We start from the raw sequence: 14981 nt of genomic DNA on the forward strand, positions 1-14981 counted from the left end.
CTTCAAAGGACCCAGTGGGTCTATGAGACTAAAAGTGATACAATAGTGTCCATGTAATCTCATCATGGTACAAAAGAAAACAAAGACTAAAGCTATGAGCTGAGAATGTCAAATCTGAGCCATATGATACAAAGTAGGACCATCATCATACAACCTATGGAGCTAACCCCCCGGCAGGGGGAGGGGGCCATCAAGGATATCAAGCATGGGGTTAGCCTCTAGAAGGCTCTGCAGATCTGCTGGGCGTGGGAAGGTGGCTCTGTGCCTCTCCAAGATCTCCTCAAGCTGGGGCTGATGTTTGTATTGCTGGCGAGGTCTAGGGAGTCTGGGGCGTCGGGCTCACTCTAGTGCCATGGCCCGGTCCAGAGTCATGCTAGAGTGGGATCTGGCGGGGGGTCGGGCACTCAAGAATGTGTGGCTCGATGAGGCTATGGGTATGTCATCCATAACTGGTGGGGCATCCTCTCGTGGTCGAAAGAACTGAGTGATGGTCGCTTGGGGCCGGGGTGGGTGTCTCCCATGGGGTCTCGACTCCCTAATTAGTGAGCCTCTGTGGTAGTGAAGCTCTAATAGGAAGAGGCCCAGGCACCGCTGATCTGGATAATCCATGATCCTAGATAAAACCCCTCTTTGAAGAGACGGTGAAACCTTCCTTGAATCTCATAATATACGGTGCTTCTCATAATATAAAGTGCTCCTTTGACTCGACCTCCTATCGGCACATAGTGCATATCCTCTCCTAACAAGGTATCTGCATGGCTCTTTGTCTCTATCCTCAAACGGTGTGATGACACCCGCAAACTGGCCCACTGCAATCCGCATGGTATGTGACATGTATATGTCAAGATATCTGGCCCTCAGTATGAAACCATCCTTTGTAAGCCCCATGAAAGTATCCATGTAGCACTGTTTTTTGTGTGAGAGTGGCTCATGTGTTGTGATCCAGGTATCCTGTATGTATAGTCCCAATAAATCATATCTGATCACTCGGTTCCTATCATCCTAAGAGAGCTTGATGAATAGGGAATCTGGGTCATACTGGTGTGGGGGGAGGCGATCCATCCTGAGTTTGTGCCTTGTGAACTTGGTGCATATTTGGCTATACCATGACTCATGCACATCTGCTGCTAGCTAGTTGCTCACATCTGCTGCTAGCTGGGAGGACTGTAGGGCGAGCCTCGGGAGTCTCCAGGGGGGCATGGCACTGATCCTATGAATGTATGTGACTGTCTGGAAGAGTGCCTCTACTACCATGGGTGCTACACAAACTCTGCCATGATAGGATCGTGTGGGACCGATGGTTTGCTGCGTATCATACAGGAGAGCATCATGACCTCAGGCCTCTCTATCCTTGGTCATTTGGCCGCTGTAAGATCAGGTGCCCAGAATGGTGCTCCATACATCAATGCCGGAGTGACCAAGGTGTCAAATAGCCACATCTTGGTCCTCGGCTCCTGGAAGTGGGCCTAGAAGCACTGTCTCTCCATGAGAGCAAGAGAAGCATACCCTTGTATCAGTCTAGCCTCTGTAGCATGGCTCATCGAACTCCCAAGTACACATATGAGTATGCAGTCTTCACTGGGCTGCCCATTTAGGTGAAACTCAGTCGAGATGTGAAAACAGGGGATGTGTTGAAGACCATAACCTTGGTTTTCCCAAGGTTTACTGTGAGATTCCTCTGTACACAAAAGTCCTGTAGCGTGTCAAGATGCCTCTCGAGAGCCTCTAGAGAATCTGCAATAAGCACAATGCATCATCATAAAGTTATATGGAAACAAGGATGCCTGCTAGTGATATGCCTCCCACCCCTCCTCTATCAATGAAGGCCGAAATCTCATTGATGTAGAGGCCAAAGGGAGTGGGGGATAGTGGGCAGCCTTGCTTCACTCCAATGGTACTGGAAATTTCCTGTGATAAATCCTCCTATGGGCATCTCACCCGCCCTCTGATCAACTCATATAATGCCATGATCCCCCAAATCATTCCTGATGGTACCTCCAAATCCTAGAGTCTCTGTAGTAGTCTGGCTCGAGGCACTTTATCAAATGCTTTGCGGAAATCCACAAAGCAACAGTAAACCCGTTGGTGTCGAGCTCTGGCCTCCTCTATGATGGCTCGAAGGGTGAAGATGTGATCCAAAGTAGAGAATGACCTGCAGAAGCCTGCCTGCTCTGATGCTCTGTGCCCATATCTCTCTGCTGGTGTGTTGAGCTCAAGCTCAAGTACTGACCCATAAAGTTTGGCCAGTGTGTGGCCAATCATAATAGTCGTGGAGTTGTTGGGGTCCATGGGATCTCCGGCTTTATGAATGGGGGTGATGATATGGCTGTCCAGGTGGGTGGGAAGCCTTCGGAAAGAGCCCAGTTAAACATATCAGCTAGGAAGGGTGCCCAAAGTCTCCCCCACATGGCAGATGTGCTCTGCCAAGGGGGCCTCGTGGTCCTGTGATCTACCATGTTTGAGTCTCTGGATGGCTCGGGCTCTACCATGTCGGATGTGAAGAAGGTGGATGTGATGGGACGTGGATGTGATGGTCGTGGGATGGGGGGCTGATCTGGTACTTCGTATAGAGATTGTGTGTATGTGTGCCATATGGATGGAGATGTGATGGGTGTGGGTGGACGTTTCTCCCAGATTTTCTTCCAGCCCTCAGTACAATTCACACCTTTGAGAGATTGGTATAAGTCCTTGTATTGGCCCTTGACATGTGCTCGTTTCTTACGTCTAGTTGTATATTGGTTAATGCTTTGAGCATCTCGCTCTCGGATTTGGCCAGTTGCAACCTCGCATAAGAGATGCTCACGTGTTATGCGGCATTCCTTGTCATACCAATCGTTCTGGGGCATGGTGCTGGTGGGGGATTTGGTGGTAGATTGGTTGGTGGATGGGAAAGCGGCTATAGCAAAGGTGTGTAAGATTTGTGGTGAGCTTAGAGGTGAGGTCGGCATATGTTAGAAACTTAGATGTTGGTAGAGATGGTCGGAGTAAGTGGAGTCCCCATCATGGTGGAAGTGAATCTGGGTGTAGTGGGAGATCGGTGGTGGTGGTGAGGATGGTTGGGAAAAGCTGAGGTTGAAGGAGAGATAGGCATGGGCATACCCCACATGTGCGTGTCTCCTCTCGATAGGTGGATGCCCAATCATAGCCTGAAATGCATGGTAGCCCTCTCTCCGGACTCTGGTACATCTTCAAAAGACCCAGTGGGTCTTTGAGACTAAAAGTGATACAATAGTGTCCATGTAATCTCATCATGGTACAAAAGAAAACAAAAACTAGAGCTATGAGCTGAGAATGTCGAATCCAATCTATATGAGAGAGAGAGAGAGAGAGAGAGAGAGAGAGAGGGAATGCTCAAAGAGAGAGAGTGTTGCGTGACTCAATCATGGTTGATTGATATGATTGAAGTTCACCAAGTACAATGCTTTTTGTAGGCTTGAGAGTAGCCTTATCTTTTGACACATGTCAACACACACACACACACACACACACACACACACACACACACACACTAATGAGATGTGGCACACTTATCCTATCCACATATAGGGGGTGTTCACACCTAAGTAGGTGTTCACACGCACATACATATGAATAAGGTTACAAACATAGGATGGTTACATAGACGTGAAGCTCCGAAGTATCCAACCCACCCCCCTTTGGAGCGACGGAGGTGAGACCCAACACGCAAAGGAAGTAACTGCCTTCTAACTCCATCAAATGCTGCAAAGGAGCGATCTAGCCATGCACACTTCTTGTGCCATGCTAATCCTCTAATCAGCAAGTGACAGAAGCTTCAAGACCAGCTCTTTGTTACCCCCCTTTGCTCCTAACAGGGATGATGGATAAGGAGCCTTACACAAGGCGGTAAAAACACATAAACACTGACACATACATTGAGCATTTATTACAATCATTTTTAGGGGACTACGCCAGCAAAGTACACATGACACTTAGTACATAAATAGAGACAGGACATAGAAAGCCCAGTAGTAGTCTTCCTCCTCACAGAGGGAGACATTGTGGAACTGAACGGTTGCAGCATGGATTTCTTCTTTGTCACCGTGTTTGGATGGCTTTGGAATGTCTTCTTCCGTGATGAGATTTGCATGCTGCTACTCCCATTCCTTCTCTTTCTTTTTGAAGCAATTTTCTTCTCTGTGGCCTACCCGCTTGCAATATCTACACTGAATCTTCTTGCCACTTTTCCAGTTGTTGGAGCTATCGAAGACTTTGTCATGATCATAGCCGCTGCTTGTTTACTGTTATTTCTCCTATCCTTCTCGATGCATACTCTTAATAAATACAGCCACTTTGTCTTCATGTTTCGGGCCCACATTTAAGACTAGCAAGTTGCCGGACTACTGACCCAAACTTGGCCAAATGATCACTTAATTTCATTCATTTTAAGATTATGAAATTTGAGCTTCAAAAAAAAAACTTTGGTATTAGTGATTTTCTTATGCATATTAGAGCTACCCTCTAGAACATAATGATGTGCACAAATTCTAGCTCTACATAAATTTTGAATATTCTAACCATGAAAATTTTAATTCATCTTAGGGAAAATAATTTTGGATATTGATAAATTAACCTAGACCTAATAAAGTATGTGCGGTACACACATTGCACGTTGAATATTAACATATGTGCACTAGTAAATTTAAAGGATGGTTGTTAATTTAATGATCCCATGTTGAGAAAATAATTAAGAAATAAATAGGGCACTATTGTGTGCACTAGTCATGTGTAAGAGCAAGGCTAATAATTAACTAAATCCACTAAGGTGTGAGAAACTTTGGGAATGAATAAATAAATAATGAAGGGCTGTCAGATTAAGGTTGGAGGCCTATGTATACGGGGGATAAATAAATAATGAAGGGCTGTCAGATTAAGGTTGGAGGCCTATGTATACGGGGGATATTTAACCATGGCTGTGTATGGCAAGGTCATACATAATGTGGAGTGGAGAGTCGTGCATCTCAAAATAGAAGAAATCTACATGTATATTAGTTGAGTTAAGTGAAACTTAATTAGTAAATTGTAGGCTAAGCCACCATGCAACTAATAGAGCCCACCATAAACTGGAGTAACTTGAGTTCAAGCCCATAAAGTAACTAGTTCTAGCACACCAAAATCCCCAATTAAGTGAACCGTGGTCCTCTGTAAACTAGCCCATGCATAGATCCTTATATTTTGTTATTCTCAGACCCTCAAGTATAAAGAGGGTGCTCCATCACTTCTATGCGTGTTCTATGAGGAGGAGGAGAGGGAGATTATTAGTAAAAATGCATCATTAGTAGAGGCTTAGTAAGGGTTAAGCCCTATTATCCCATTGGGTAGTGCAATTAATAGTCCTTTTAAATCACATGCGGGGATACTTTGCTCCCCAATTTTTCCTTGGATGTGGACTTGAAGTGAATGTGATGAGCCAAAGAATCCGCGAGGCTGAGACAAATCAGGGTGATGGCTCTCATTCCGTTGCCGCCACACATGGTACTTTTCAAGTTCAGTGTCTCCAAGATCCTCATTGTCTCTAGACATTGTTCCCCATATGCCCTCACGCATAAGGAGAAGCTGTCCTTTAGTCTGCCATGTAGGAAATCCATTGCCGGCGAACTTCTCAACAAACGGGGTGCTAGCAGACATTGGTAGGGCCATGATAGAGTACGGATCCATTCACTTTTGCTGCATGTGTTACTACTAGTGCACTTGGTTGGTGCGGGAGCTAGAGGCAACAGTTCAGGGCTTCCAAAGAGGAGCGGCTCTCTGTGGAGAAGTTACTAGGCGGTGCTATCCTGTGGAGCGAGGGCAAAGAGCAAGTGAAACAGGGACGACCAGTAGAAGGCGCAGGCGAAGAACAAGTGAGATGGCCAGAAAACAGGGGTTACGCGGGAAGGCCAGGGAGGAGGCGTTTCCACCCAATGGCCTGGAGGCTTAGCCAGGCTCTTCTCCCCCCCCCCCCTAGTCTGCCCACCTGACTGAACAGGCAGCTCAGCTCAGCTCAGCCACGCCGACACGGGGCTATCATGAGCTCTGCCCAACAATGGTGGCGCAATGGGCAGAGGCGATGGTATGCCAGCGGTACTTTGCGAAGGATGCAGACAAGGAAAGGTAAAGAAGCGAAGCGGGAGAAGTTGTGGAGTGTAGACAATACGGTGCTGGCGAGCGAAGGCAAGACATGCGACAGTGGCTTTGATACCAATTAATGGTACTAGGGTTACAGGTTCATAGGCTGGAGCTAAGGAGAATGAAAGCACTCCATGGTGTGCGTGTGAGAGAAAGAAGAAACAAAGAAAGTTGTATTAACGTCTTCAAAAGGCCAAAATGACCTATGAGACCAAAAGGTTACATCATATCCATGAGGTACATAATCTTGGGTACAAAATAGAAAGATAACAAAAATTTAGAACTTTAAAATCAGATCTAGGTACATGAACAGAGAGCTCTCATATCACCCTAATACATCCCTCATGGGCCGCTGTGACATGGTGCTCAAGGTGGTAAAACTGAGATGGCGCGAGAAGGTCCTGCGATGATGGGAGATGATGGCCCGGCTCTTCTTGTGGTGGCGTGGCCGTGGGTGAGGGCCATGGAGTCTGGGGCATCGAGCTCTGCATAACTTAGTGGCTCTGTCGAGTGTCACACCTCGCGGATGAGCTCCTACATTAGCCTGTGGTCTGGGTATGATGGGTGGATCGGCCCTTGGAGTGCTGGTATGGAAGAAGTCAGTGAGAGCTCTCTGTGCTGGTCCTCGAGCAAGTACAGCTGATCTAGATCTAACTAAGGACTCCCTGTGTCTACGGAGCTCTAGAAGAAAAAGTCCAAGGCATCTCTGATCCGGGAAGTCCATGATCCTGGAAAGTGCTCCGAACTCAGCTCGGAAGAGGCAGTGGAACCTCCCTCGAATCTCATAGTACACGGGGCATCGGCATAATGAGATGGGCCAACTTTCTGTCTATGTTCCACTTTCAGATTGTACATGTGGAAGGCAAAAAGAATGTTGTGGTAGATGCTTTGTCACGCAAGCCACAGGTCTCAGCAGTTTCACTTGCTTATCATCATGAGTTTGATGAGATGAAAGAGCAGTATGCCCAGGATATGAGGATTTTGGTAAGGTCTATGATCAGATGTGTGAGGGTCAACGGCATGATCATTATACTCTCGACGATGGATTTTTGTTGATGCATGGTAGACTGTGTGTTACCAGGCAGTTACGACTCAAGGTTATGATTGAAAGTCATGCTCCGCTGTATGCATGTCATAGAGGTATTGACGCCACGGTAAAGGCAGTTGAAGCTTTCTTTTATTGGCTGACCTTGAGAAGAGATGTTGATGCTTTTGTTAGGCAATGCGTTGTATGTCAGAAGGTGAAGTATGACTGTCAGAAGACACCAGGGTTACTTCAGCCTTTACCTATTCTAGATAGACCATCGGAGAGCATTGCCATGGATTTTATATTTGATCTTCCGAGGACACAAACGGGGAATGATGGCATTTGGACTATCATATGCAGGTTAAGTAAGCAGGCTCATTTCATTCCCGTGCGTAAGAAGATCAAAGTTGATCACATGGTGAAGTTGTTCATGGTGAACATCTTCAAGTATCATGGCATGCCTTCATCTATCATTAGTGACCGTGATCCACGGATGACGAGTTTATTTTGGAGAGGGTTGCTTGACAACATGGGTACAACTCTCAAGTTTTCATCATTGTTTCATCCATATACAGATGGTCAGTCAGAAGAGGCTAATTCCACAGTGTTAGATCTTCTTAAGTGTTATGTGTCAGAGCACAAGCAACAATGGGAAATCTTCCTTTGGTGGAGTTTGCTTATAACAACACCATCCATATCTCGACGGGCAAGGCGTCTTTTGAGATTGTGGAAGGAGGGAAGAAGGTACCACCCATTTCGCACACAAAGGATAAGATATTTGAGGTTGACCAGTATGTGGAGAACATGGATGAAGCTTATAGGAGAGTTAAGTTGGCACTCCAAAAAACTTAGCAAAAGTAAAAGAAAGCAGTAGACCGTCACAGACGTGCATTAGAGTTTGCATTGGGTGACTGGGTTCTTTTGCGATTTGAGAAAGCTAGGCTCAAAAAGATGAAGGGTAAAGAGCGCTTTATTCCCTAAGTTGAGCATGCGTTATTATGGACCTTTTCAGGTATTGGAAAAGATTGGTGAGGTGGCCTATCGTTTGAAGCTACCAGATCACTGGAGGATTCACAATGCATTTTATGTGAGTCTACTTAGACCTTTCCGTGGGGATGTGCTTGAGGATGTATCATATGAGGCTCAGCCGGAAGTTGAGGAACTTGATGAGGTTCTTTATCTCCTGGAGATCCGCAGGCCCAGAGAGTCCAGTATGAGGAGCAGACGCCCGACTGGCAGGGAGTCCACACAGAGACAGATTACTGACTTCTTTAGAGGGACTACCCGGGAGGACACACAGCCGACAGCCCAACAGTGGGCACCCCGTGGGACTCTAGTTGAGAGAGCTATCTAGTTGGGCAGATCCAGACGCTCGAGGGTTCGCGGATCCTTACATCAAAGACGGTGCCTACACCGGAGGATTCAGAGCATCATTGCGAGGCATCGGGCTCGTCCGACCAGGCATCTCACTATGGCAGATATCCAGGCCATCCGGCAGAGACCCATGCTAGAGCTCCTAGGATGATTACCACTCCAGCCATATACTGTTGTACTCACTGTCACTTTTGTACTCCCCCATATTCATGTATTCATGTATCCATGTACTCATGTACCCGATTTTGACTAGTAGCATTAGCTTCCCACTCTCCCTAGTTGCTGCTTTCGGATGCTCCCTATTGATGTATTGTAGGGCTAGATACTTACCTTCAGTCCTTTCTGTTCTTTTCCAGATAGTGTATCAGCTGTCATATGGTTGTAACTTTGGTCTCATAGGTCACTTTGGCCTTTTGAAGACGTTAATATAACATTTCATTTCATTTCATTTCTCTCTTTAGCTCCTGGAAGATTGGTTGGCTACTGGCTACAGAGCATCAGTGCCTACAGATTCTCTCTCTCTCTCTCTCTCTCTCTCTCTCTCTCTCTCTCTCTCTTCCGGGTGCAAGACAAGAGGACAGGACAGTTCGGGGCTTTTCCTCGAGTCTTTTCTCTCTTGTGGAAAGCGACATAAAGACTGTAAGTCTCTCTTTCTTTATGAGCAAGTGGGACTGTAGGTGATGTCTTTTGGAGTCTCTCTTTTCACTGGCTCAAGACTGTTTTAGAGTGGTTCTCTCTAGCCCTTAGTGAGAGGAAGGGTTTGGCAGTTCAGAGGGTGGAAACAGGACAAGATTGTGGGCTGTTTTGGATGAGTTTGTGGACTGGTTTTCATGGCTCAATTTATGGCTATGTGCATGGTTCAGTCAGATGCATATTCAAGGCCTCATGGATGTACAGACTTAGCAGATTAGAGGAGATAACAGTGTGGTGTTCTTGGGACACAAGGCTGTGTAACCTCTATGCTAAGAGATTTTGAGGATTGACAGATTGTACTTGCAGACATACGAGCCATGGATGGCCATGTTGTAATCATCTAAATCTTTCCATTGAATTTGAATAAAGAAATATCGAAACGGGCGCCAAGCTTTGGGGCCAAGAGGTGTCGTTCTCCTTCTTGTTTTGGAGCACTCTAGCTCCTGTTTATTTGATTAATTGTCTCGACTACAATTGGATTGGGTGACTGCTAGTCTACCGCACTTTGGTTTCTACCAGAGGCCGGTTTCAATGCATACTCCAGGGTTCGAATAGAGTGGATCCACATGGAGGCCATGATATGTGCCCATCTAGCACGGCTTCCCCCGAGGACCGATAGTGATTACTCTCCATCAAAACCCACGCCCAAGACTCTTCGAGTGGAGGGCATTTTCCCGAAAGTTCTGCTTCCCACCTTTCTTAGTTATGCGGATTGTCTCATGGAACATTCAGGGTTTGGGAGGCAAAATAGACATTTGAGTATCCGGATTCCAGATAGCCTCATCCAAGACTCTGAGATTTGCAGCAGCAGGATAGAAGGGATTTGGGAGAGGCTAGATTTTCACTCAAGAGCAGGCGTCGCAGGCGCCTTGGATGCAGGTCTTGCTAAGATTAGAAGTTTATTACAAGAGGCAGTGTAGAGTAGATTGATTGGCTTTCGAATATTCGCAAGGGTCTAGCTTCTCTACAATGGATTCAGGAGAGTGTACCAGATAGCTCGTGGATTGAGAGTCAGCAGCTGGCTACCGTTGGTACATAGCTTAGATCCGTAGAGGAGGGGCGGGTGGAGTATAGATACCATACCAGAGCCTCTTTTTGGACACAAGCGGGAGACAGGGTCACTAGAGATTTCTTTGAGATTGCAAGCCCCCACAGACAGAGAGAGGGTATCCGCAGGTTGCGAGACGGGATGGATCCATTGTTACAGACCCCCCCTCATGTGAGAGCCATCGCCACAAATTTCTTCAGCACTCTTCTCACGGGTGCCCCCATTTCCTCACAAGCACTGGATGCACGTGAGCGGGTGTGGCGGCATATGAGAGGTTCTCCTTCACGGTCTCAGGACTTTCCTCCTGACCCTTCACATCTGAGGAGTTACCAGAGGCTATGACGGCATTACCTAGGGGCAAATGACCGAGAGAGGACGGACTTATAAGTGAGTTTTGGTCACCCAAAACTTAATCAAGTGTGTACACACTCACTTATAAATTAATGCTGGTTTTGGCCAATACTTACCACCTATCACATGCCACATAACCATGTCAAAAGACAGTTTCACACGCATGGTTCACGGGCGGGCGTCCCCTTACCCGGAACTACACATTGGTTAGGCAAGCATGAAAACAACATGCAAAGTCCATTGCAGGCAAGCATATAAAGATGCTATGCAATGCAGCATTGGTATGGACAATCCACGTTCATGAGACTATACTAAAATAGACATGTTCTAGGCAAGTACACGAGGTACCACACCCAATGGAACACCAATCCTTTAGGCATTTTTGAACATGTACTCATAGACACAAGTCCCAACAGAAAGCCAAGTCCACAGTATCACATGAGTGGCATCAATCCTTGGCATATGCAACTGTCATGGACACCGGTCCAATGTACATACATAATGAGAAAGCATGGGTGGACCAGTTGGGTGGCCAAATGGTGACATCCCCCCTAGCTTCTAAACAGTTGTCCGCAATTGAAAAGCATCCAAGTACGTCTGAAGCAAGCATGGGCAATCTCTAAAGAACTCTTCATCTATCCATTTAGCATCAATGGGAAGATAGTTCTTGAACTACACAAGGTAACGACAGACAACTTTGCCTGCAACAAGCTTGTGTTCCTTGTGATACACAATTTGTTCGCTCTGCAAAATCTCCTCAAGCTCATCCACTTCTGGTGGATCCTCAATGACCAGTTCACTGGGCTCCAGCCCTATTTTATCCTCATGAAAGAAGATTATCATCAAACGTGATGTCATTTTTTATGAGCAGAAGAGTGCTGATTTTACACAGCAAAAGGAGGAGGACATCATTTTATCTTTGTTCAATGGTGATGATGATGTTAATGAAGTTGAATGGTTCAGCCCATGATAAACAAGTGTGATCACTTCAAAATTCAGCTTAAATAGTCTTAGAGAGGAGGCAAATGGCGTGGGAGTGGAGTCACCTCCAAGGTGGTGAAGAAGCCTCCGAGATGGTACTTGAAGACCATTGAAGATGGCAAGATCAGAGATCAGCCCCAAACTAGTGAACATGCCTTAGACTGATTCAAGGATTATGCTACGTTCAACCATCTTAGTCTTGAGAGCCCTGCTGTGGCTTCCCCATGAAAAAATGCACTGAAGAAAACCATAAATCCACAAATATAGTTCACCTTATTGTTTAAGGAACTCGCCATTTCGTTAAGACTCTCACCATCTCAAGCTCTAGCTGTCATACTTGTCTGGATACATCAGGCCCAAGGTCTTACGTGCTCCTTACGGCAGTCAACTTCTCTAGGCTGAAGTGACTTGGAGAAGTTTACGTATGCCTACTGTTGTGATCAGGAACCCGAAACTTCTTGGATACATATCATTGAAACAAATGAGCGAGTCAAACGAATTTATTATAGCCATCATAGTTGCATATGTACTATGGAGGAGTAGGAATATTAAACACCCCCGATAGACCAATAGACCAAGGGAAACAAGAAAAAAAAAGTCAAACTGTGCAAACAGCTCTTTGGTCAGCCACTTGAGCCCCCAGTCCTGCAAAAATCAGACGAGATGTGAGCCTGTAGGGAGGTGACATGAGCCTACATGGACGTGACGTGAGCCTGTAGGGAGGTGACATGAGCATACTTGGACATGACGTGAGCCTGAGCATATGTGATGTGAGCCTGACTAAACAGGATGTGAGCTTGCCCTGAAACCCCCCAACATGAACCTAGTGGTAGCTGTGGGTAGTTAACACCGCCTTGAAGACTTGTAAGGACTCACCTACCCATGCCCTGAAATTTTTTTACGTCAAAATATATGTACCAGCACCATTTCCCAAGGAAAATTTTATCCCTCCCAATTATACCATGCAGTTGTGGATGCGGAATGATAATGTAACATGATGACAACTTGAGGCATCCAAATTTGTGACATGAGAGCTCACGGCAGGCTTATTTTACTGGTCTGGCATCAGAATAGGCATACGATTAAGGGGTTCAATATGAGGATGCACCTACCATGCTGTTCAACAATAGTAACTGCTAGAGCAAGAGGGCATCAACCGTGCTAACAACCTTGCCGCAGGCCTTTTGGGTTGCAGAAGATGACTTGATATAAGGAAACAATTATTTGGCCTTTTATTAGTTTGCTTTTTGATCAACCTAGTAAATTCTATATGTACTTCTGCTCACGATTTGTGTACTGTAGATTTTTGTGATGTGGTCAGGTTTTGATGCATCATGTTTTAAAGGTTAATTTACCTTTGGTTTTACTCTTTAAAAGCCAGGACTGCAGAATTTTGCGAAGCTTTTGCCAAAACCACTACCTTCCAGCAAAGTAGGCAACGACGAGTTTTTACCTGAAGAAAATGAAAGCAAAGATGCTCTTGAACTTCGATCAACTTTTGAGGTTCCTAAAAAATCTGTGGAAAGTTAGGCTACATTGTCAAATTGAATGGGTCACAGTGGATCAAACTCCTCTATATTTCGTGTGCTCTTGTTTGTACCCTTAAGACACTCTCTCAAATACAAGATCCACTTTTCGTGTACAGGATTATATGGAAGGTGATGCTGGAGTTCCAAGTGAACAAGACCTACTGGCAAACCACGTTAAGCATTTCAAAAGTGTACGTAAAAGGTGAGCTATTAACCCACCATCATGAAAGTGGCATATGTTTTGTTTTTTTTTCATGCATCATTCATGTGCGTATATTATTAAATGAACTATTAGTTGGCTGACTGGTGCTCCGCACGTCTCCAACCTCCAAAATTCAAATTCTACCCCAACCTCCTCGAACCTCCTGCTCCTCTTCCCTAACCTCCAGATTTGTGCCTCATGGCAGCTTTGTTAAACTCTTCCTTAATATATAGAGATATAAAAGTCTCATGTGTTGTTCAAAGTCATACAATTTTTGGGTGAACCCTGACTCTCGATTAATCTTTAACACCTCTTAGCGGCTTGCTGCTTCTCGTGAGAGTGGCAGCTGCGCCTCCTGGAGGGACATGTTGTCTGAAAGGTGCTTTAATGACGCAATTTACAAAGTCGTACTTTCACCCTATCTAAGTAAGACGATCACCAAACAGTTTTCGAAAAATGAATATCTACAGTTTTCTTGCATGCCTTTTCCACTCTTTTCCAGTCGATCATAAGTTTCAGCATGCCGTTTGAATTTTGGAATCTACTCTGCAAGGCTTTATTATACGCCTTTCTTTCCTTCTTCTTTTTTTTTTGGTAAAAAAATTGAGATGTACATACCTAGGTAGTTTTTAACACTGGTTTTTATTGTTAATCCAGGTTGAGGGAGCAACAGAAGCAGAGGATAGAGAGATACAAGCTTCGTTTGGCTCTATTGTTGCAACCCAGTCCATACCAAGAGAAAGTAGACGCCTCTTTACATTTTTAGGTCACCCACCTTTCCTCTTTACTTCACTGGGTTCGAATTAATAGGCTGGAGTTTAGTCGCGCTGAATAAAGGTTCCCTCGCAAAAGGTATTCATGCCAAGGACACACTGAACTAGATGTGTTAAACTAATTAGTAAAACCAACAGGAATCCATGTTTTGCAGACATGTAGGGTATGAGCGCTATAATATTAGGCTTCAGCTGGGAAGATTCCCCAGCCTTTTGACGCAAGTTTTCAAGAGTAGGGAAAACCCTGAGACTGCTGTCATGGTCATGCTGTTGTTTGCCTGTAGGAAATGTTTTGAAGAACTCAGCCTGTCTACCAGTTCTCTCTGCAAGAAATTCGTCAGGATCTTGGATTAAGCAAATCAGAATCTTTCTTGAATGGGATGTTGCAATGAACAAAATTCGGTTTCGGTAGGTGGGGAAAAAGAAAAACAACGCCCAGAATACTTTATCGATACAACCAGGTCTAAGTGGAGGTTGGATACAAGTGGCATTTCTTTGGGTGTCATGTATCCAAGCTCACAGTGTCTCTTTCTTTCCGTCATGTCAAGAAGATGGTCAAAAGAATGTGTGTGCACACACTCCCCGCCGCCATCTTTCCTTTTCATATTCCCCCCATCCCCCAAAAAGATTCCGTTACCCGTCTCTCTCTCTCTCTCTCTCTCTCTATATATATATATATATATATATATATATATATATACAGACACATACGCAGACATATATCTATGCAGATCTGCCGTACACGGCATGAGGCATGCCCGGCAAGCTTGGATATGGTTTCCTGATTGGAAACAGACGGTATCTCCCCATGGCCTTTCGAAGAATCCTTCCTTCTCAACACCGATCCAATACATTCTTTTCCATGCAGTAGGAACTG

The 14981-nt window shown here is 45.4% G+C and overlaps 1 protein-coding gene and 1 long non-coding RNA gene across 6 annotated transcripts in view; both read left to right on the plus strand.

Annotated features, from left to right (window-relative positions):
* The window catches only part of LOC147628115 (uncharacterized), a 110943-nt gene extending 96535 nt beyond the window's left edge, over positions 1–14408 (plus strand). For 4 of the 5 annotated variants that reach the window (XM_086813134.1, XM_086813138.1, XM_086813135.1 and 1 more), the window contains 3 exons: positions 12978–13103; positions 13246–13331; positions 13989–14408. In XM_086813134.1, coding sequence (XP_086669260.1) covers positions 12978–13103; positions 13246–13331; positions 13989–14097 — 321 coding nt within the window. In that variant the 3' untranslated portion in view covers positions 14098–14408. The remainder of the gene's footprint in view (positions 1–12977; positions 13104–13245; positions 13332–13988) is intronic. The other variant, XM_086813136.1, reaches the window with a different exon arrangement.
* Positions 3481–12967, plus strand: LOC147628117 (uncharacterized). The gene is made up of 3 exons (XR_015268055.1): positions 3481–4837; positions 4894–12281; positions 12324–12967. It is a non-coding gene; the product is annotated as an uncharacterized LOC147628117 (long non-coding RNA).
* Positions 14409–14981: the final 573 nt, after the last annotated feature.

Source organism: Cibotium barometz, chromosome 19, assembly GCF_041138505.1.
Source record: "Cibotium barometz isolate CiBa-2024 chromosome 19, ASM4113850v1, whole genome shotgun sequence".
Lineage (NCBI taxonomy): Eukaryota > Viridiplantae > Streptophyta > Polypodiopsida > Cyatheales > Cibotiaceae > Cibotium > Cibotium barometz.